Consider the following 23,192-nt stretch of genomic DNA (forward strand, 5'->3'; position numbering starts at 1 on the left):
TGTTGTGTCAGAAGTATGTATGATTTGGCTCCAGACGTATTTGGTTGTTGTATCAGAATTACCTATGATTTGGCTCCAGACATATTTGGTTGTTGGGCGGGGCTGGGTTACTTCCATATTTGATGTACTGTATTATGCAGGATCAGTCTACCAGTATTTGAGAGATTGAATTACACATTAAAATGCAGAAAAAACAATAGGCCTCTTCCAAATATTGTTGAATCCCGTGAATGAAACATTATCATAATGATAAAGCATGACATGTTTAAAAGAAATAAGCTGAAAACTGAGAGGGGTGATTTTCTTCAGAAAAAGTCAGACACTTCATGAAAACACAATTTTATGCTAACAAGTTTGAAAGAGGTTAAAAAATAAGAGGAAGTTTTTGCAGTCAATGATGGGAAAGCAATTGCAAGTTTTATGAGACAAGAACATTTCTCAGAAGTGTCGGCGCACATCTGATCTTTTTTCTTTAAAAATCTTAACTCTATGAAGTTTGAATATTGCTCTTGCAAAATTGCGATAATAATCGGTCAAATCCAAGATGGTAGCCTGTCAGCCATTAGTTATGTTTTAGATCAATCCCAATATCACACAGACACAAGGGACCAAGGGGAAGCTACATACAAAATTTACTATTACAGAAATAACAATAACAAACTTCTATCAAAATCTTAGATGGTTGCATGTTGGTCACTCCATTTTTTCAGACTAATCCCAAAACCAAATATGTACAACTAGGTACAATGAGGAACCAATGTATGAAATTTGAGAAATATCCATCCTGTATTTCTCAAGATATAATGATAACAATTTTATATTGTCAAAATCCAAGATGCCTTCCTGTCAGCTATTTATTGTCTTTTTTTATCAATGCCAAAATCTAACGGGCACAACTAGGGCCCAGGTGTAACTTACATGTGAAATTTGAGAAAGGTCTCAAGAGATTGCGATAAACATAATTGTTATGGGATGGACAACGAAAGAGGGACCATTGGCATAGGGTGGTTCACAATCTGATGACGTTGAGATATAATCAGTAACAAACAAGGAGAGTAAATTCTTTATTTTGTATACACCAGGACTGCTACCAACATTGGAGAGAATGCACCATGTGCAAACCACAATAAAGCAAAGTAAATATACATCATTATCCAATGCCATAGCAACAACATTCTTTTTATAGACAATTACATAGAAACGACATTCTAATTATAGACAAGACCATACATCTGAATATATATATATATAAATACATTAATTAGCTTTCACATTATTTCAAATTTCAAATGCAATTTGTTCTGTTTTACTCCCTTTTGTAGACGAAGAATTAAATCTCCAAAATGCCTGTTTGGAAAGGAACATTTCACATTGAACAATGGTAGCACTGGGCTTTTCAATATTTTCTCTTATGGTACACATTTCTTTCCCAAATAATTTACATAACAATCCTAAAAAAGACATTTTCTTATTTCCCCATCAATACAAAGATAGTAATAGATTTGTACTCCTTTTATTGGGTCAGAACCTTTCAAATAATTTGCAATAATCTATTGTTTAAACAGAACATATCTTTTCTCATTCAACTATGAAAGTATTACATCAATGTAAGAGAAATGATGCTTACAAGCAATACAAAAAATGCAGCATTTGACAAATAATGACTATTATCACATTTTTATAAATCTTATTCAACCTTGTAGATTTCTGGAAATATGATTTTGTTTTTCCATCTTTTGCCTAAATCAGCATGAGTAAAATGGACAGAAACTTTGGGACATTTCTTCTGTAAACAATGACTAGTCAATAGAAGTACCTGTCGATTACTTTGATATTGCAATTATGTATTGAATGTTGACTGTAAAGATCTAAAATAACGATTCAAAATCTGACAGATATTTGGAAGGGAATAAGGTTCATTCAATATTTTATGTCTCAGATATTTTACTGGACTACTTCAGAGACAAAGCATGATTATTACAGCTTTCTCCTCTTTTAATTCAATTTACCTCAAACTTCATTCCACCTCTGTACACAATTAAATTTTGAAGATTGTATTTATCTACCTCATCTGACAAATATCTTCTCATTTTTCAATTCTGAAGTTATTATTTTTCTATTCTACACACAGTGATCATCAAAAACAACTTTCTGTGTTTTCATTTTTCTACTAAAGTAAGAAGCTGTTTGGGATATGAAAATGAAACTTTTGATGATATTTCTGTTAATTTTTCAGAAATCAACACCATCAATGCAGCAACCACGATATTCTCTAGTCTTGCATTCTCGGACACCAGATACCATTCATTGTTTACTGCCATACAACTGGAATGACTTAAGAATGTTTCAAATATGATGAATTACATAAAATGAAATTAATTTATGCACTGTCTGCTGATTCTAACATGGTCTGCTGATTCTAAAACATAAACACCATTACAGATAAATTTTAGACACAAAGTGTCCCCAACAGATAAAGAAATTTGTTGGAATTTTTCTTCCTTCAGTAATGGGTAGAACAAATAAATCACTTACCAGCTCTTAGGCTTGAACTTTCCACTTAACATTAGAATATTGTGCAGATCAAATATTCTTTGGCCAGCTCTCTCATGTTCAAACTTTTCAACAAACTTTGGTGTTATAAACTACATAAAAAATACTTGGAAAAAAATACAAAAAAAAGTCACATTGATGTTTTGACCAAACAATAAACGAATAAAGACTTAATAATGATGATGTTAAAAGAAATCTGTCAGGAAGATTGAACTCTGATAGTTATGATGGCAGTATTTCAACAACCGTGTTGCACATCTGCAGTAAAATTAGCACTTGTTATATGCTATGTAAAACTATTCTGTTCATTTCCGTTGTAAATCACTCCTCACTGAGTTCTCAGCTGATAGTCTCCATTCTGTGTGATGTATCGCACCCATGGCAGCGCCTGGTATCCGCTCTTTTCAATAATCTTCAAATACCTCACCTTTAAATGAGAAGTAGATGATAACTTTTATCTAGTGAAACTAGTGAACGCTCCCTGCAAATTATCACAAATCTATAAATGACCCCGGTGACATGAAATGATCTGAAGTTTTGTTATAGTTGAACTTTGAATAAATTTTATCAAATTTTAAAAAACACACTGTTTAATGTTCACCAGATTACACCAACCTGAATGCCTGACACAGTGAAGTATGGAATCTCGAATTTTACATGGATAGGTGGTTTCCCTTCGGTCTCCTCAGCCTGCACACTAGGCAGTCCAAAGTGAGCTCGCATCAGGTATTCTTTTCCTCCCTGAAATAAAAATGTTGTTTCATTGTAGTATCCATGAACAATTTAAATAAACTATTAATACATTCAATTGTATTTATCGGAAAATAAAGATTTTTGAATTTTTCAAGATTATTACAATGGTGCAGAGAAGGAATGTGCATCAAGGACAGAACCCTTGGGATTTCATAAATGATTCTATTACAGACCAAAAACTTACAGGAAATGACTTAATTGTCCAAATCACTGCATTTAAATCCGGGGCATATTTGCAGTTTCCAACGGTGGTTTTGAACTTCGGACTGTCAGCATCCCGTGGTACAGGTATAATAATCTCCACATTGTTAGCAGTGGACCGTCTTTTAAACTGGCTTTTAGCCTGGAAAACATGTCATAATGCTTATCTATAACTAAGCTCTGACAAATCCCTGTGTAGTATAAGGCTGCTTGTGTTTGTATATTATTAAATCATCAATTATCTACATATTTTTCTGACAGAGAATTTCAATTTCCCAGCTCAATGTCTGGAAGAAGATTTTGTCTTTATGCAATAAACTTAGTTGGTTAAAGATTCAAAAGTGAAATGTTAAAGATGAAGTACAACATGGAATATGTATTGTATCCCCCTGAGTTTGTACTAAGTAGTAGTAATTACCTTGATCATGTATTCAACACGACTATGTACATGCCTTTCTATCACAGATTCAACCCAGATCAATGGCTTCACCTGAAACAAATTGTACTTTAATTAACAAAGCTTTTCTTTTACATTCTTTTGTGTGGGTAAATAGTGGTGTCAGTAATTTTCAAGGGGGGTGGAGATGGGTGGTTATTTTCCATGACTTTGTTGGTCCTCTAAATCCACAAGTTTACATTTCCATGAATTGATAGACAGATCAATGTTATTAATATACTAGTAAATTTTGCTAGCAAGATTCATCTACAAATTCAGGTGCAAATCAAAATGTAAACATTTTTTTGGAAAACCACGAAATTTGAGCCTCATGAAAACATGACTGAACAGCAAAGTATATCGCATACCTTATCTGTCATCAATCAGTTTAATAACAACCATTACACATTTTTTTGTACTTACACTTTTTATATGACATAGGGGAACTATGAGATGATGAATGGTTCCACTTTGACTTCATAAATTCATGACATCATATTCATTGTGATGTCATCAAAGAAATGGATATAGAGTGAGAATAATGCCAATTTAGATTGTGTCTTAGCCCAATAAAATGCGGGAATGTTTGCACATGTATAAAAGCTTCATGATAAACAGAATTCAACATTCATTTCTTTGTCATATGTGACTACTGCAACTCTATATACAATACTGCAATATAAAATCTTTTTGTGGGGATAAATTTCCATAGTCTTCCAAAAAAATTATAAATTGTGGACACCTAATTTTGTGGATAAATGTAGCTCATTAACTTGACTTAGACAAAATCAATGAAAATAAAACTCCCACGAAAATGAAGGATTTTACAGAATATCAATTGAAACGGTCAGTACTTACATGAGTAGTTAGTCGGTAAGACATGAGTTCAAACTCGCCGTCTGGAGGAATGAAAGAAATTGTCCGGTCATTCTCAAACCTTGGCAGCCGAACACACTGGTGAAATTTGACATCCTCCAGTTCTACGGATTTGCTCTTTCCTCCTTTATAAAAATCACAACAGGGTGTGTGAACATCATAATAATATCCTTTAAAAATAAATAGCTCTCAATGGCAGTTCATCGGTCAGGTACACAAATGTGACTTTGTCACACTACATAATAAATTTATAATTGTAAAACTGACATTTTCAGAATTACATGGAGATATTATAACTCATTACACACAGAAATAAATTGGTTTATCTGCAAAGCATAAAAATGGGGGGAAATTATTACAAAAATAACTGTGAACTACTTATTTCGCATTGGTCAAAGGTCATTCTGTCAGCCAACAAAAACATATAAGCGTTACACCACTGTGGTATGACAATAATGTTTATACAACAGTTGGAATGATGAATTGATGCTTTGGGAGTTGAAGTACATCCATCTTAAAGTGTAGAAATTACGTTTAAGGCTTGTAAGACTTCAATTTAACAGAGGTAGTAAGTGTGCTTGATCAAGAATTTTTTTATCTATATGAATACACAAGTAAACATTTCATGTCTCCCTACTCTGTAAGGGCACTGCAAACAATCTTCTCAAAAATACTTACTCCCTGTACTTTCAAACAGAACTTTGTCATTCAGACCCAGACGGAGTTCTGGCATACCAGACAGGTACACTCTCATCTTGATGGCTCCCACTATTTCGCTGCGAAGTACATTCCCGTTCGCACTCACCTGTTATCATAATTATAAACAACACTGTATGAACTTATCTCCTGACGACATTAGGAAATGAACAACTCCTCCCTGAGGGGATTTAGTGGAGTTTACATTTCAAATTTGTTGTTAATTGTGTAAAAACATTCTCTAAAAGACATTTTAAGTACTAAGACAGTCACAATATAGTTTAAGAATAAATAACTAAATGTTTGCCTTGTGAGATAATCTTTTGGTGTGAGACAGAAACTGAAGCTTCCAAATCAATAAGATCAAACTTATGTTCATTGCTTTAAAAAAGTTTCTTCATCAATGAGAAGTCATAGTGTAGGAGCACAATATCAATCAATCAGAAAGGTTATTTTTCATCAAATTATTTGTCTTTATCAACAAATTACTGATATGAAAATAAACTTGTCAGTTTCATTTACCACATAACTGTAAATATTGATCAAATCTTAGTAAATATCGATAAGTATTCAAACATCAATTACATAATGCAAGGAAAGGGAATCTAATTTTGTTTTGTAATGCAGCTTTTGAAAGGCACATTGGTTATATCCATATTGCATGAAACCAAGAATATAACATTACATTTTGAAATTCTTCAAACATATTATGGATGCCAGTGTGCAAAATGAAACATTTTTCATTAAGTGACACAAGTGGTTTTCTTTCTCCTGCTCACTGGAGTACCACCTACCAGGAGGTTCACAGACTCAATCACGTCCAGAAAGACTTCATTTTTCCTGTATTTGATCTTGTCTGATCGCCAGGATACAGCATTAGTCACCGCCATAGGCGGTCTTGGTGCAATCTCAAGTTTGTGGCTGTCTTGTGTTATATACCTATAGAAACATAAACAATGTCAGATATATGTTGATAAAATCATTTTGAAATATCAATTTCTGAATGTTCATCATGTCATATCATATCCTTAATTCTCATGGAGGATTTATTTTTGCTAAATTTGCGAGTACTTTGAATCTAGGAATTTATACATGTGTATGAAATGATGAACAGATAAATGTTGTATGAAATGATGAACAGATAAATGTTGTATGAAATGATGAACAGATAAATGTTGTATGAAATGATGAACAGATAAATGTTGTATGAAATGATGAACAGATAAATGTTGGATTGTAGAACTTGTAGGTTGAGTGAGGGAGATTTATCAACCACGATGGATGTTGTGGGAGACCACAAAATTTTAGCCCCATGATTTTACAGTAATTGAAACCATATTTAGTTTGGTTTTCAATTTCTTCCTTTCCCACAAAAATCGTAGCAAACAAGCTATCAAGGAAAGTGATTTAAAATCTATTTTAAAACCATTGATCCTGTGGACAAGGTCTTTATCTGAAACATAGATCTAAATCTATACTAAGATTTTTGTATCACAAGTAGAAGGGCAAATCCATAAGTATCCTTTCTGATTTTATTCTGTTCATTTGCATTACCTATAACAAAAATATGAAGACCAATGAAATCACAGCACACCAATGAAATAAAATATTGGTTTTGTTGAAATTCCAGCCCAGGAAATATACTGGTAAAGATATGACCTTTCTATTTAATTTTGACCTTCAAAAAGAGAGAAATCAGAAAATAATTACCAGTTCTATTACTATTCAGTCTCAGTTCTTATGATATTATATTAACTGCTTTCATAGAGGCAATAGATTTTTACATAACCTATTCACAAAATATAACCAGTATTTTATAAGAGTTGTTCAGATGCCTAAGGGCAACACAACAGCCTACAGGCCTAACTTACTCCTGTAATATCTTGCTGTCTGTGGTCTGTGGAAAGCCAAAGTCCATAACTTCATCTAACAATTCATAAATCAACACAAAGTTGTCTCGTATACTCTCCTCCTCCATCTCTTTAAAGTATTCAAGGAAAATCTGAAATTGTAAAATATACATATTTAGTATAATAGCATTAGTTACCAAATACTGTATTGAATTACCTCCCTTCTATGGTTTCAACTTGATAACATATTTACCTGGCTTCTTTCAATCATTGTATGTCCTTTTACTGAGTAAAACAACTTGTTGTGCTGTCATTTTCCAAGAGAGGTTTTACAATATCACATCAAAATATCACATGGACATTATCTCAATTTTTCTTTCGTTTTAAACACATATACATTTAAGTATTGCTATGAAAGCAATGAAATGATGACTACTAGGTATCTCTGCTATATAAAATTAAGAACACAAAATCTTCTGCACCTTATTTTAGAGTGTATTTTTCTGATTTCAATATCTGTTGAATGAGGAGTGACATAACAATATCACACATTTTACCTGTACAAGTTTGTGGAGAAAGGAAAAGACCAGAGCAATATTTGCATTCTTCTTGGTAGTCGCCACTAGATACAAATTACTGTATTTGATGTAGACAAAGGTGACATCGCCGTGCTGCACAATAGGAGAGACATTCCCATCATCCTCAACTTCTAACACAAGGGGCATGAACTTGTCAATTACTGACATGTCAATATCCCCGCGGTAATTACGGCATACCAGCACCTAAGGTTCAACAGAAAAATTAATTTTGAAGAAACTTTACAAAAACAAAACACATGTACAAATATTGTAAAATACTTGTATTTCAAACCAAATCATAAAATTATACAGCAGTAAAAACTAAATTAGATATAATGGCATATTGTATAATCATCAAAGTTCAGCAAAAAATGTTGTTCTAGAACTTCTAATGTAAATCTCAAGACCATTATCTTAAACAAACTTGAAGAAAAAGTAACTCTGGGTATTAGGTCACAAAGTGCCTTATTGCCTCACAAGCAATATACTTATTCCCGATCTAATTATTGAAATATCATAATGTATGCTACATGGAATTGGATTTCCCAGAAAAAATAATAAATTCATAGAATTTTACAAATCCTTAAAAATCCTCATTGAAAATCCACAAAGATTGCCACAACCTTTTTAAGAGCAGTAACAATGAACTTACCTTGCCCTTGACATCCAACAGGTACACTGCGGATGCTGACATTGTGCAGGGTTTCAAATTATCAAAATTCTGTCAAGACTGAAACAAATTATAGGAAAGAGAATAAAAAAAAATGGCTGTAGATATAAATCATATGAGCTCTACAAAGAAAATTAACACGTAATACATTAGTAAACAAGATATTCAATCAAAGTCATTTTGACTGGAACCCACTGATACAAAATTAGCAATAGCAGATTCTTTTTTTATCGACTAAAACTCTTCAATTTCTTCATTTATATTTTAACGTTGCTCTTACATGAAAAACAGCAAAGACCTAAAATATAGTAGAAAAAAGAAAGCGGAAATGTAGCAGATCAGGACTGGGTCAATCATTATCGATCAGGTAGCTCAATTGGTAAAGCATCTGTCTAAAGTTTGGAGGGTCATAGGTTTGAGGTTTGATTTGATTGTGGAGCAAATTTTAGGCCTGAGCTAAGCTCTACACCTATAACACACGTAAGACAATGTTCATTCATGTCTAGGATGAGAGGTTCCAGGGATTGATCCATAACAAAAAGAATTATTTTGGAAATAAAAGACATGGAGCATCTGGAAGTGAAAAGCATGGATCTTGTGCATTCTGCACTTTACTTGTTGCTTATGTCAATCAAAACATATTTTTGCTTTCCTGAATTGTTTGACTTACTTTTAATTGTTACTAAACATAAAGATGTTTTGACCTTGTTGAAATTAGCACAAATCATCAATATCACAATAAATGTGCAATTGATCACTTGCTGTAGCACGCCATTTCTTAAAGCACAAATCAGTTAAGCAATATCTATTGGTGTTTTATATTTTCTTGGTCTTGGTACTTTCCATTAAGAATTCAACCTAGAATGTCCTCGTAGCACATAAGCTTTGCTCTTTCGAGTCAGCACTGCGCTCATATTTGATCCTGATATTAATGGACAAATGTAATCACCCCCCCTCCTCACCAAACACACACATACACACACAATGAGCGAGTAGTCTACTAACTTTTAAACATCAAGATTTATTTGTAAGATAGCATATTTAAGCACAATTATATCACTGATATTATTAGGGTATCATAATTTGAAATATCCGGATATTATGAAAAGAGTACTGTATGTATGTTCAGCTTTCATCAGTTCATAGCTTCATTGACTAGCGAAACCGATATCATAAACAAGCATATGCCATTTCTGGCGCAGTTTGAGAACCAGGGTCCAAAATGTAACAACGTGGACACAATTACGTTTCTTTACATTCACCGAGAATGTTTTATATCACCTGCTAAACTAATTACCTGTTTTTTTGCAGTGTGGGATGTGGCCGGTGTGATGTATGCAGGAAGTTGATATTAATTATACCCACAATCCCCAATTTCAACACGGTCTCTTCTCCAGTGAAATTTTGCTAGCATATAAATTCAAGATTTTCCTAATGTCAATGTATTTCTTACCAGTGGATTGAATGAAATAATATTATCATTTATATTTTTAGATTATGACAAATTGGGTAAATACATCTGTTACCATTTTGCAAACGGTCGTACCACCGGATAAGGAAGTCGTTCTGAAAATCATGCGCATTGTGTCGTCGCGAAGAGAAACAAATGGCGCCCGAGAACTGTCAATAAGCCATTTGCTTTCCAGTGTCTGAGTGTTAGGGGACGCATAGCTGTCTTTCATTCGAAGGATTTAACACACTAGACTGATCTATCATTTACTATAAAATAAGCAAATCCGAGACGGTAGTTTATAAAGAGACAGTAAGTACACAGTGCTCTTTAGGCCTAGTAATCTTTCCATCTTCAGTCTGATTCTATAACAAAAAAGGCCGCTGGTCTTTCTTTCAAATTAAACAAGATTATGAAAATAAATAAACTGAGACATCAAAAAACAGCTTTCGACTAGATAAGATTCTAATATTAGAGGAAGTTTATATATATATATAAACAGTAGTTCATAAAGCGACACATAGTACAGGGTGCTCGCTGCTCTGGAAAAGCAACTCGCCATTTCTGGTTCTGAATATGTTTGCTTGTAGATTACACTACATGAAATAATCATATGAATGGACTGCACATATCTCTTTGTAATCTAAGAAATTAATAAATACGAGTTTGATTTTAATTTTCAGAGATTGTGGAAATAGCTATCAAAAGCAAAATGTGATATGGGAAAGTTCAAGTTTAGATTTATAGTGTAGGAGCATTATCATTAGCATACAACAATATATATATCAATCCTATATCAATCAGAAAAGATTATGGTGTTGAAGTTGAGATTATAGGTCCCTTACTAGCCTCTACTGGTGGGAATATTCTTTAACTGGATTAGTAGATTGACTGGCTAGAGACCAGCAGTAGCCAGCAGTGGCAGGATGTTTTTCATTACTCCATGCTATTACAACTTTGGTGTTGTTGACCACTCCAAGGGTAGAAGCTATAGGAGATTGAGATATTGAGCCTGTTGTTGTTGTCTTTGAGATTGAAGACTTTGTGAAGGAGGTAGTAATTTAGAAGTTGAAAGAACAGATTGCCTTACTAGCATCATCTTGTTGGTATGGAGAATTTCTCTTTAGTTGAGTAGTAGAGTCTGACTAGAGACCAAAGGGTTGCTAGTTTGAAACCTGCCGGGGGAGGATGTTTTCATTACTCCTTCCTATTACAGTTGAAATAAATGGACTAATCCATCAAACAATAGATTTACAAGCAGGTAATTCTAAGAATAGAGAGAGAAAAAAAAAAGATTTTATGAAAACATGATATGAACCAACAGTGTATGATGAAGTGGAAGCAGCTGATATTGAACAAGTTATACAAGTGCCAATTCCAGATTTTCTTCACTCTTCATTTCAGAAATGTTTTCCAGGGCACATTTGCTAATAGAACGAGAATATGAAAAACTTTGTGAAGCCCCACCTTGGGTAAGTATATTCGTTGGTTGCAACTTTTCTATAAAATACCCTTCAGTGTCATTTTCCCTTTATTTACTGTTGAACATTGTTGTCTTAAAGTTGGTGGCACTGTGAGAAAACTTCAAGTTATCCAAGTTTTCTGTTTAAGTCATTTTAAATGTTTGATGTGAAGTTTGGTCTGGACTGATGAAATTTAACAGGTCTTCGAGTTATAGGAGTTTGAGGTAATGAGGTTCAGTTGATATTTTGTCATGTACTGGTATTAAGATGGATGGGTGAGACTGTACCCTGTGATATTGATGTTATCATGCTACAAACCTCGAGCAAAAATGTGATCGCTGTCTGAAAAGGAATGTCTTGATGTTATAATGATATGTACCTTGTCGGCAGGAGTGTATTAAGAAAACCTTGTGATATTTGAGTATTCAGTTTCAATGGTTTTAAATGTTTAGTATGAAGTTAGGCTATGACTATCAAAATACTTCAATCAAACAAAGTCTTCAAGTTATATGAGTTTAAAATTAAGAGGCTCATCTATATATAGAAAATAAACTGTGTTAATTGTTACTTTGACAATTTGTAAATGTTTTATAAAGACCACACATGATGTCTGTTACAGGGAATAGAAGCCAGACCACTAAAAGATGACAACATATTTGAATGGGCAGCCAAAATTAAAGGTTTAAAGAACACATTATGGCAAGGTTGGTACCTCAATCCTTAAAAATATCATCATCAATGGACAAACCCACAAAAAACAAGTTAGACTTTAAATTAAGATATACTCCTTTATTATGTAAAGTTGATTCATCATTTTTAGGAATTTCTATGAATTATGTACAAAGCACTTTCTTTCAATATTGGTTTGCATTCTTGGAGTACCTTTAGATACTCATATGACCCTGGTTGTGAGGATGATAAAAACTGTAAAAGACACAAATGTTTTAAAGATCATAATGATTTAATTGCTTCATTGCTAACTTTATATTTTGTTGATCATAAACAATACATCTGTATATCTCTACATAATTCTTATCCTGATATTAATCAGAAAGTAACATTTATTAATGTGACATTAAGTGGTTTCCACTGTATTTTTGCATATTTCCTTAATTTAGGTGGCATATTTCGTGTGTATGTGAAGTTTGATGAGCACTTTAGCCAAAAACCTCCTGAAATCTGTTTCCACACCATTCCGTTTCATCCTAATGGTAAGTAAATATCTTTAAAACCTTATATCTATATATGTTTGTAGGAACAAGCCAATATTTTAAGATATTTATGGGTACCTGGTGGATGTACTACTACTAAATGGGAAACATGTCTCATGTTTTCTGTAGCTTGTAATCATCAAATTTTAGGTTTAAGTATCTTACTCTTGTGGGGGAGTATCCCTATTGAAACTGTCTGTTTGCTGGCTTTGTTTTCACTTAATACAGAGTTTTCCCTTTTTCCCATAAAATCCCAAAGTTCATACAAACAAATGTGCTTCAGTTTTCACCAAATCTGAAACACTAATGAGACTAAATATTTTCACATGTAGTAGATTGTGGATTACTCTTTAAAACATTGTATCCATGACCATATGAGCATTTACCAGTTGTTCAGTGGTACTAACACAGGAAAAAAGTGACAATTATAGAAATGTATATATCATTGTTTATAAACATTAGTCTGCCTGATCAAGCTCTTTAGGCCAATGAAGACAGAAATATTAGTGTGTATGAATACTGGCATCCTCTTAACATGAATGGTACATTGCATCTAAAAATAAAGAGTGAATTTGCATATAAGGTTATATATTTCGATGATATTTCAAATGATATTCAGTGTTTCAATGACATGCAGGAAACTTCCCAGCAATTTGCTGGTTTGTTGCAGTATTGAACAGATTAAATATGTATATATAAACTTGATTCATTTCAGTGGATGAAATATGTATATATAGACTTGATTCATTTCAGTGGATAAAATATGTATATATAGACTTGATTCATTTCAGTGGATATGATTACTGGCCGTCCATGTATAGACTTCCTCGACGATCTTTCCAAGTGGAAGGAATCCTACAGTTTATCATACATTCTCATCACTATACAGGTACAGATTCTCACCTTCTTTATCACTAGACCGGTACAGATTCTCACCTTCTTTATCACTATACAGGTACAGATTCTCACCTTCTTTATCACTATAAAGGTACAGATTCTCACCTTCTTTATCACTAGACAGGTACAGATTCTCACCTTCTTTATCACTAGACAGGTACACATTATCACCTTCTTTATCACTAGACAGGTACACATTATCACCTTCTTTATCACTAGACAGGTACACATTATCACCTTCTTTATCACTAGACAGGTACACATTATCACCTTCTTTATCACTAGACAGGTACACAATATCACATTCTTTATCACTATAAAGATACATATTCTCACCTTCTTTATCACTATAAAGGTACACATTATCACCTTCTTTATCACTATAAAATCCCAAATTCCTTATCACAATACAAGTACAAATTCTCATCATCATTATCACTATAAAATCCCAACTCCCTTATCACAATACATGTACAAATTCTCATCATCACTATAAAATCCCAACTCCCTTATCACAATACAAGTACAAATTCTCATCATCTTGCTATAAAATCCCAACTCCCTTATCACAATACAGGTACAAATTCTCATCCATCTCAGCTTTATATTATATACAAGTGAATTTGTTCAGAAAATCTAAATATACATGTTATATAATTCCTGTTAATAGATAAGTATACTTCTTTCAGAATTTCATATAATGCTGACATGAAATACTGGATTTCTTGACCAATCCTTTACAAATATGTCTTGATCTATTTTTATGTAAAGTTACATAAAGTTTTATCAGAAATGCATTTCCCTATCAGGAGTCATAGTTTATTTCAGTTATGTTTTCTCTGTATAAGCTACAGGCCAGGATGAAAATACAAAACAAAAACCTGGAAATATTGTAAAATATGATGGATTTATTTTGATTTTCACTGATCCAGGAATTTATTTGTCCACGATATGATAAACAGATAAAAGTTGAGAGGGATAACAGTACTGGTGGCTGTTGTGATCAACATTTATCCACAAATTAGGTGTCAATCACAATGTTTATTTCTGTAAACCATGAAATTTGAGCCACATGAAAAATGTATAATTTTACAGCATTACATACCTGCATTTGAGTATTGAATAAGAATAAATCAATTACTGGATAGAAAATCGGTAAACAGGTGTTTTACTACAATTGTGTAGTTAAAACTTACCTCGTTAGTGGGTAATTAGTGCTGTTTATCGTTCTGTTGTTAACTACCATATTATAGGTAATTAGTCTACTATTGTGTGGTCATTGTTATTGTGCTGGATACATTTAGTTAAATACCTGTCAGTTTTTACCTGTTCTATCCCTGGATCTTATTAATTCAGATTTAGCACATGCTATATCGTGAGTAGGTGTCATACCTCAAAGGTTTAGACTTCGTGTGTAGATTTTTTAAGTTCAACACAAAATGTCGCAATCCAGTTCAGTAAGTTCATCCTCTACCATGTATTATCAGGTAAGGCTTTACCAGTAGTACCCTGTACCTCAATCTTTTATTATGTAAGTACAGTTAATCATTATGATTTCCAAAACTGAAAAATCATCATGTTATTGTATTTTCATCAAGTTATTACTTGTTTCATAAACTTAGTTTTTTTCACTGAAAAAATTATTTCTCTCTGATTGTAATTCCCATTACTATCTTGAATGCTTCAACACTTTGACAGAATGTACTTGTAGTGACTATATATACCAACTATTTTAAACATGAACATATAACACAGATTATCTCCCCTGTTTTAAAGATCTGATAATTTCAGTTTTTGAAATAAATTGAAATCTCTTTATTATACACTGTAGAGATAGAACATTCACCTGTAGGTCAGATTAAACAGTTTATCTGCATATTTAAAAGTTTTCTTAAAGAATGGATCAAATGACATTACAAAATAGTATGTTGGATAAGACAGAATGAACTGATTTGATTTCATTATTTTCATGAAGAAAAAATTGAATGTGTGTAAAACATATTGCTTGAATAATTTGGGTTTGAGTTTGAAAATTTCAATATAACTAACATTTTATTCTGTTTTTTTAGAATCTTTTAGCCAATCCAAACCTTATAAAACCTGTGAATCCAGAGGCTGCTGAGATGATAATACACTCTCCTCATGCTTACAAACAGATGGTACTAGACTGTGTCGCCTCTAGTCAAAGGGTAGACGGTAGGTACCTAAAATACTGAGAACTGAGTTCTTACTTACTGTGTCGCCTCTAGTCAAAGGGTAGATGGTGGGTACCTAAAATACTGAGAACTGAGTTCTTACTTACTTTGACCTGTTGATAATCCAGTTTAGTTCTCACTAAAGTGTTATTCTAACCCTCCTGTCTGTATGCATGCCTCTTGGTCTGTCTGGATATCAATATAAAGGATCATATGTAGATGTGCATGCAAATTTTTTTTTTATCGCCTGCAAAATGCATTTTTGAGGGATATTAATTGAGGCTCTGTCCATTTGTCAATGTGTGTATGTGTATATGTGTACATGCATGCGTCAGTCCGTCCGTCCATCCATCCGGGGTTTTTCCAGGCTACAACTTCAAAACCATTAAACTCACAAAACTTGCTGAAACATAATAAAACAAATCACAAAATCAGTGTTTACTTTCCTTTCTAGGCTACATCTTCAAAACCATTCCACTCAACTCAACAGAAGTTTCTTTATATATCAGATTAGTGCCCTAGCTGTGCCTTTTGCTATTGATGCCATTTCATTTTATATTTTTTTTGTTACCATGGAAACATTGTAAAAATACCTACAAAATTAATGTAAACTTTCCTTTCTGGGCTACAACTTCAAAACCATTCCTCTCAACTCCACAAAACTTTCTGTATATATTAGGTTAGTGCCCTAGTTGTGACTTTGGTTATTGAGGACATTTTATTAGTTATCTTTTTTTTCTGTAACCATCAAAATTTTCAATTTCTTTTGACTTCTTGTATCACTCCAGAGCTTAGAGAATGTTATATGAATTTGTCAAACACACAGGATCTACATAAAGATATAAACTCTTACTACAAGGTTGATATGTATATATATATATATATATAATGTTGAAGTCGAGGAGATGTAAGGAAATTTAATCGATAATTGACAAAAGAAGATGTTACAATTTGCACTAGTGCATTCACTGTATTAGATCTTCTTGGATAGTAGATGTATATAATTGAGTGATGTCACAAACTGTTATATACCTGGTATATCAGATTTGGGTTTAACACCAATAGTTGGGTGCCAGGGATAATACCATCCTTTGTGGGTCATTGTTTTTTCCAAATTTTTTGTTATCATGGCAACTGAAGTTTTGCATTTGTGGGGGGTATTAGTTATCCTCAGAGTGACATTCTTATTTTTTTGTTGTACAGCTGGTGTGACATCTCATCATGATATGGAATCAAGGGTGAGGTTCACCACCCCTGAGAAGATACCCACGAGACAGCCCACACAACGGACGGCAGGTTCTCGGATATCACGTCTGTCATTTGATGATTACCACACCACTTGGTGTGGCATTGCTACCTCTAAATCTACGCCAGAAATGAAAAATCCATGTAAGTTGACCTAGTGCTTATGAAGTGCAGATGTGATATTGGTCACTGACTTAATCTCACCAAGTGTTAATTCTTGGTAATGCAGCCATTTTGCCTATAGGGTATACTGGAGAGAGTTGGTACATGACCAGAATAGACCCATGACAAGTATACATTGTTTTTTTTATTTACTCTTTTTCTTACCTGCAGACAAAGACATGTACAATTTTTACTTTAATGATATGGTCAGTGCTAAAAGCCTAGATATTTAGGACTCTGATTCTGTTAAATAATTTGTCTGTCATCAAGGTGAGCTTATTCTGCTGAAAGAAATATTTTGGCACCATTGTTTTTTTCATGAAATATTATTTAATTGTCAAAATGTTTCTTGAAAAGAAAGCAAAACCAATCCCCAGTGTAATGAAAAAGGAACAATCTTAATCCTTTACAGATGATAGCATACATGATCATAATCATTAGAGTTTAACACGTAGTACATGAATGTGGGTGTTCAGACTCAAAACACTTACAGTAAACATCATAACTGAAAATTATCACAATTTTCATAGATCTAGTGGGTGGGAACTTGTACAACTAGACAAATTTATGATTATGAATAGTATACAAATATGAAAAACAATATCAGCATTCATCCTTATTTGTACAGAAATAAAAAAGTACCATGGCAGGCAGATCCTGAAAAAAATGGATCATATTGCCAAGCAATTGGATTAAATACAGTGAAAAAGAGGATACATGTACAACAAGCGTGAAGACATTGAAATTAGTAAAACTTAAAAAAAAAATAACCCAAAAAATTAAGAGTAGAAAAAGAAAAGACAAAAAAAACCTTAAAAGACATGAAATTTAGAATTTTGTACAATGCGTTTGCCTGCTTCTTTGGTTACAAGATTTCTATTTAGATAAGCATGCTTTGTTGAAGAAACATCATTGTTTGCCTTTGGTTTCAGTGCTGGAATCCATCAAAGATCAGCCCTTGCTGCAGAAAGCTCACTTAGGTCTCCCACAAGAAGAAATAGAGGAACAAATGAAAAGACAAATTGAAGAGTGAGTTTCCTAATTACCCTGAGATCTCTGGTTTACTGGAAACTTGTATCAATACTATATCTGTCTGGCAATAAGTCCATGTCTGGAAATACGCCCACTCATTTGTATTGATGTTCAGTAAACTTGTAAGGCAATGCTATTTAATAAAAGACATTACATTGTCCTGTAAGCCCAGCCCCTAATTTTGTATCAGAAGTAATGTGTTGGCCCCGTGGTCAGTATTTTGTGACATTACTGGGATATTTTACATTGCTGTGAAATTTTCATGACATTACTATGACTTGACTTTCATGTTATCATGACATTACAGTGACTATGACCTTTGTTACTTTTGTATGACCATGACATTACTTTATTGTCGTCATGACGTTATGAAAATGACTTTGACATCACTGTCAATTCATTCAAAATTGCTATAAACATAATAACAGTCTCTTTGGTGAAATAGGTCCAAAGAAATTCCCATGAACACATTATGTCTTTGATCTTTTAGGAACAACTCAGAACTTTGTGAAACATTCTAATTTACAGTTTTGGGTGATCTTGTGAAACTTTTCTGTATTTTAATTAGATGATAATAACTAGCTCACAGTATTTCAGCCTTCATGTCTGACTATAGGGATTTGTAAGGGGCCCTGTCTTTCCACCACCTCTTACAGCTATTGTTTCCAGGGATTTGTAAGGGGCCCTGTCTTTCCACCACCTCTTACAGCTATTGTTTCCAGGGATTTGTAAGGGGCCCTGTCTTTCCACCACCTCTTACTACTATTGTTTCCAGGGATTTGTAAGGGGCCCTGTCTTTCCACCACCTCTTACTACTATTGTTTCCAGGGATTTGTAAGGGGCCCTGTCTTTCCACCACCTCTTACAGCTATTGTTTCCAGGGATTTGTAAGGGGCCCTGTCTTTCCACCACCTCTTACAGCTATTGTTTCCAGGGATTTGTAAGGGGCCCTGTCTTTCCACCACCTCTTACAGCTATTGTTTCCAGGGATTTGTAAGGGGCCCTGTCTTTCCACCACCTCTTACAGCTATTGTTTCCAGGGATTTGTAAGGGGCCCTGTCTTTCCACCACCTCTTTCCACCACCTCTTACAGCTATTGTTTCCAGGGATTTGTAAGGGGCCCTGTCTTTCCACCACCTCTTACAGGGCTATTGTTTCCAGGGATTTGTAAGGGGCCCTGTCTTTCCACCACCTCTTACAGCTATTGTTTCCAGGGATTTGTAAGGGGCCCTGTCTTTCCACCACCTCTTACTACTATTGTTTCCAGGGATTTGTAAGGGGCCCTGTCTTTCCACCACCTCTTACTACTATTGTTTCCAGGGATTTGTAAGGGGCCCTGTCTTTCCACCACCTCTTACTACTATTGTTTCCAGGGATTTGTAAGGGGCCCTGTCTTTCCACCACCTCTTACTACTATTGTTTCCAGGGATTTGTAAGGGGCCCTGTCTTTCCACCACCTCTTACAGCTATTGTTTCCAGGGATTTGTAAGGGGCCCTGTCTTTCCACCACCTCTTACTACTATTGTTTCCAGGGATTTGTAAGGGGCCCTGTCTTTCCACCACCTCTTACAGCTATTGTTTCCAGGGATTTGTAAGGGGCCCTGTCTTTCCACCACCTCTTACAGCTATTGTTTCCAGGGATTTGTAAGGGGCCCTGTCTTTCCACCACCTCTTACAGCTATTGTTTCCAGGGATTTGTAAGGGGCCCTGTCTTTCCACCACCTCTTACAGCTATTGTTTCCAGGGATTTGTAAGGGGCCCTGTCTTTCCACCACCTCTTACAGCTATTGTTTCCCTCTTCCACCACCTCTTACAGCTATTGTTTCCAGGGATTTGTAAGGGGGTCTTTCCACCACCTCTTACAGCTATTGTTTCCAGGGATTTGTAAGGGGCCCTGTCTTTCCACCACCTCTTACAGCTATTGTTTCCAGGGATTTGAGGGGCCCTGTCTTTCCACCACCTCTTACTACTATTGTTTCCAGGGATTTGTAAGGGGCCCTGTCTTTCCACCACCTCTTACAGCTATTGTTTCCAGGGATTTGTAAGGGGCCCTGTCTTTCCACCACCTCTTACAGCTATTGTTTCCAGGGATTTGTAAGGGGCCCTGTCTTTCCACCACCTCTTACAGCTATTGTTTCCAGGGATTTGTAAGGGGCCCTGTCTTTCCACCACCTCTTACAGCTATTGTTTCCAGGGATTTGTAAGGGGCCCTGTCTTTCCACCACCTCTTACAGCTATTGTTTCCAGGGATTTGTAAGGGGCCCTGTCTTTCCACCACCTCTTACAGCTATTGTTTCCAGGGATTTGTAAGGGGCCCTGTCTTTCCACCACCTCTTACAGCTATTGTTTCCAGGGATTTGTAAGGGGCCCTGTCTTTCCACCACCTCTTACAGCTATTGTTTCCAGGGATTTGTAAGGGGCCCTGTCTTTCCACCACCTCTTACAGCTATTGTTTCCAGGGATTTGTAAGGGGCCCTGTCTTTCCACCACCTCTTACTCCTATTGTTTCCAGGGATTTGTAAGGGGCCCTGTCTTTCCACCACCTCTTACAGCTATTGTTTCCAGGGATTTGTAAGGGGCCCTGTCTTTCCACCACCTCTTACAACTATTGTTTCCAGATATTTGAATTTTGAGAACGTCTGATGAACATGGGTTACAGAAAACATGTCAGGCTCAAGAAACGTTCAGTATACTTTGAATATTTTACATATTTGGATTTTTACCTGAAAATTCCATTACACAGTAATTTTGATACAATTCCACTACATTTTTTTTTTAAGGCATGATGATTTGATGTACGGAAAGTTCACAGATAAACCAGTGGCAGAGGATGAGAAAGCAGCAAAGATGGCCAAACTGAACAGAATGAGAAAAATATATCTTCCTCCTAGAATATCCCCGAGTAAGTCTTATAACCAGTTTAGTGATAATTACTTAGCAGGGTTCAGGGAATTTAATGTATTTTTCCCGTTTGGAAACCAGGTTTAATTTCCATTTTATTTGTCAACACTTGATATTAGAAAATATTTATAAATTGTAAGTTGAGAGAGACAAATAAAAGTTTTGACAGCTGAAAACATCCTTTGAAGATTTCTGCTTTTCATCAGTTTGAAATATCTATTTCAGAGTTTATTTCCTGTAAGACTTTACTTTTAGAGATTACATGATTTTTTAACATTATTTCAGCTCCTTCAGCTGTCCCACCTCCCAGTACAGGGAAGAGAGATGATCCGTTGGATGAAGAAGTGGAGGACTTGTTAGCATGGTCTTCTAAACTAGATGCCACTACAGTAGATACATGACAATACAAATCTGTAGTTCTATAATACAGTTTCTGTAATCATCACACATGTTGTGGTGAGATGTCCCATAGCATACAGTTACAATGTTAACACAAACTGTATAACTGTTCATGTTATCAACAGGTCATGATGGTCCCTGTACTTTGACTCATATGGAATTCTGGATTTTCTTTTCACAAGTAACTATATTAAGAGAAATATTTCTACATTTGTAATGCAAGAAATATGTGTACCTTTGAATATAGTGATAATTGTTTTATTCACAGGGTCACAGGAACATTTATCAGTTGGTTTGGTTTTTTCTCAGGACATCAAAATTATAGTAGAGTGTATTATCTATGTCCGTCCATCCCATCACATCACATCCTGTCCAATTCAGAATCAAAGTTTTATTTTAAGAACTTTTAAACACACTTGTTTCATATTTACCCCCATTAGTACCACAGCATTAAAGTCTAAACCTTATCATATTAAGATGATTGTCAGTCAAGGTTAAAGGTCAAAGGTTGCATTTGACAACTTTTACAAATTCATCAGTTAATGATACATCTATATATGGAGGCAGGGGCATTTTCTAGTTTAAGGTAAACATTGATTCATCGTCTCCTTTTCTGAAGTTATGATAATCATTATGTATTTTGTCATTATATTTTTTAGCTACACATACTGTCCTTTAAGTAATGTAAATTTTGCTATAACTTTTCTGTTTTTGCACAGTTTTCATAAGTTGTATTTTTATAATAAATGTTCCTGTTTTGGATGCCTATGTATGGAGTTTTTCGCCAGATAAATTGTTTAAATATTATTTTATTAATAAGAATGAAAGATGAATTTTCAACAGTGTTGTAAAAGGTTGTGTGAAAGGAAGGTTACTTGTAAGAATGCTCAGAATAAAAATCATTTTGTTGGAAAAAAATAACTATGACACTTTTTGTTCTGTCATTGTAAGCAATAAACTGTTCTCATTAGAATGATTTTTTTCTTTATGATTTTCTTTCATGTTTTTACATTTAGTTTATTCCAAAACGTTGCGCCATATCAGCATCCATGCACATATACATAACTTACACTTTTGTCAATATTTCAAAATATTGTCTTCTGAATCAAGATCAGGCAATAGGGACGACATATTACAACTTCTGTGCAATGAGGGTTTTAAAAAACTGCCTACTCAACAATGTGAGATTTAAACACCTGCTAGAACAAAACCCATCCAAACTCTCAGGGATTTTGTAATCAATTATACAGTAAATATGTAGCTATACAACTGCACATTACATATCAATACAAACGGGTCAACATTCTTCTTTAATTCTACAATAATCTTTTTGTTAAAAAAATAAGAAAAGTAAAGAAAAGGAAAAGACATCGACCTCTAAATGAATAAAAACGTACAACACAACCATCAATGATGTATTAAATCTGGTTCTAAATATACATTTGTACAGGAGAGGGGAAATTCAATTGTGAGATTTCATTATTTCACAACCTCTGATATATTGCAAAGAAAGTAAAAGAAAAACAAAGCAAAAACAACAACAAAATATTGACCTCCAATTAATGAAAATGCACAACACATCCTTCATTGATGTATTAAATTTGGGCCCAAATATACGGCAGAG

At 34.3% G+C, this 23,192-nt stretch overlaps 2 protein-coding genes across 2 annotated transcripts; one reads left to right on the forward strand and one right to left on the reverse strand.

Moving 5' to 3' along the window:
• Positions 1-1,051: 1,051 nt before the first annotated feature.
• LOC132561394 (AP-1 complex subunit mu-1) lies at positions 1,052-10,138 on the reverse strand. The gene is made up of 11 exons (XM_060226118.1): positions 9,911-10,138; positions 8,596-8,673; positions 7,923-8,147; positions 7,387-7,517; positions 6,310-6,454; positions 5,498-5,624; positions 4,802-4,944; positions 3,926-3,997; positions 3,491-3,649; positions 3,169-3,294; positions 1,052-2,980 (listed from the first exon to the last, which is right to left on the reverse strand). The coding sequence occupies exons 2-11, from the start codon at positions 8,635-8,637 to the stop codon at positions 2,882-2,884; spliced, it is 1,269 nt and encodes a 422-aa protein (XP_060082101.1). The 5' UTR covers positions 8,638-8,673; positions 9,911-10,138; the 3' UTR covers positions 1,052-2,881.
• A 141-nt stretch (positions 10,139-10,279) lies between these two features.
• Positions 10,280-22,236, forward strand: LOC132561369 (ubiquitin-conjugating enzyme E2 U-like). Its single transcript, XM_060226094.1, has 10 exons — positions 10,280-10,375; positions 11,468-11,535; positions 12,146-12,230; positions 12,645-12,737; positions 13,529-13,626; positions 15,704-15,830; positions 17,033-17,218; positions 18,169-18,265; positions 21,049-21,170; positions 21,455-22,236. The coding sequence occupies exons 2-10, from the start codon at positions 11,470-11,472 to the stop codon at positions 21,568-21,570; spliced, it is 990 nt and encodes a 329-aa protein (XP_060082077.1). The 5' UTR covers positions 10,280-10,375; positions 11,468-11,469; the 3' UTR covers positions 21,571-22,236.
• Positions 22,237-23,192: the final 956 nt, after the last annotated feature.

The sequence above is a fragment of the Ylistrum balloti genome, unplaced genomic scaffold (genome assembly GCF_031769215.1).
Source record: "Ylistrum balloti isolate Yb309-2 unplaced genomic scaffold, AGI_CSIRO_Ybal_v1 Utg371196, whole genome shotgun sequence".
NCBI classification, from domain to species: Eukaryota; Metazoa; Mollusca; class Bivalvia; order Pectinida; family Pectinidae; genus Ylistrum; species Ylistrum balloti.

Excerpts from the sequence above, each read along its gene's own strand:
- LOC132561394 (XM_060226118.1), bottom strand. The coding sequence starts at position 8,637 with ATGTCAGCATCCGCAGTGTACCTGTTGGATGTCAAGGGCAAG. Across the intron at positions 6,455-7,386 it reads GACAGCAAGATATTACAGGA|GTATATAACACAAGACAGCC; the intron begins GTAAGTTAGGCC and ends ATGTTTCTATAG. Across the intron at positions 2,981-3,168 it reads TCACTGTGTCAGGCATTCAG|GTGAGGTATTTGAAGATTAT; the intron begins GTTGGTGTAATC and ends TCTCATTTAAAG.
- LOC132561369 (XM_060226094.1), top strand. The coding sequence starts at position 11,470 with ATGTTTTCCAGGGCACATTTGCTAATAGAACGAGAATATGAAAAACTT. Across the intron at positions 15,831-17,032 it reads CTCTAGTCAAAGGGTAGACG|CTGGTGTGACATCTCATCAT; the intron begins GTAGGTACCTAA and ends TTTGTTGTACAG. Across the intron at positions 21,171-21,454 it reads TCCTCCTAGAATATCCCCGA|CTCCTTCAGCTGTCCCACCT; the intron begins GTAAGTCTTATA and ends ACATTATTTCAG.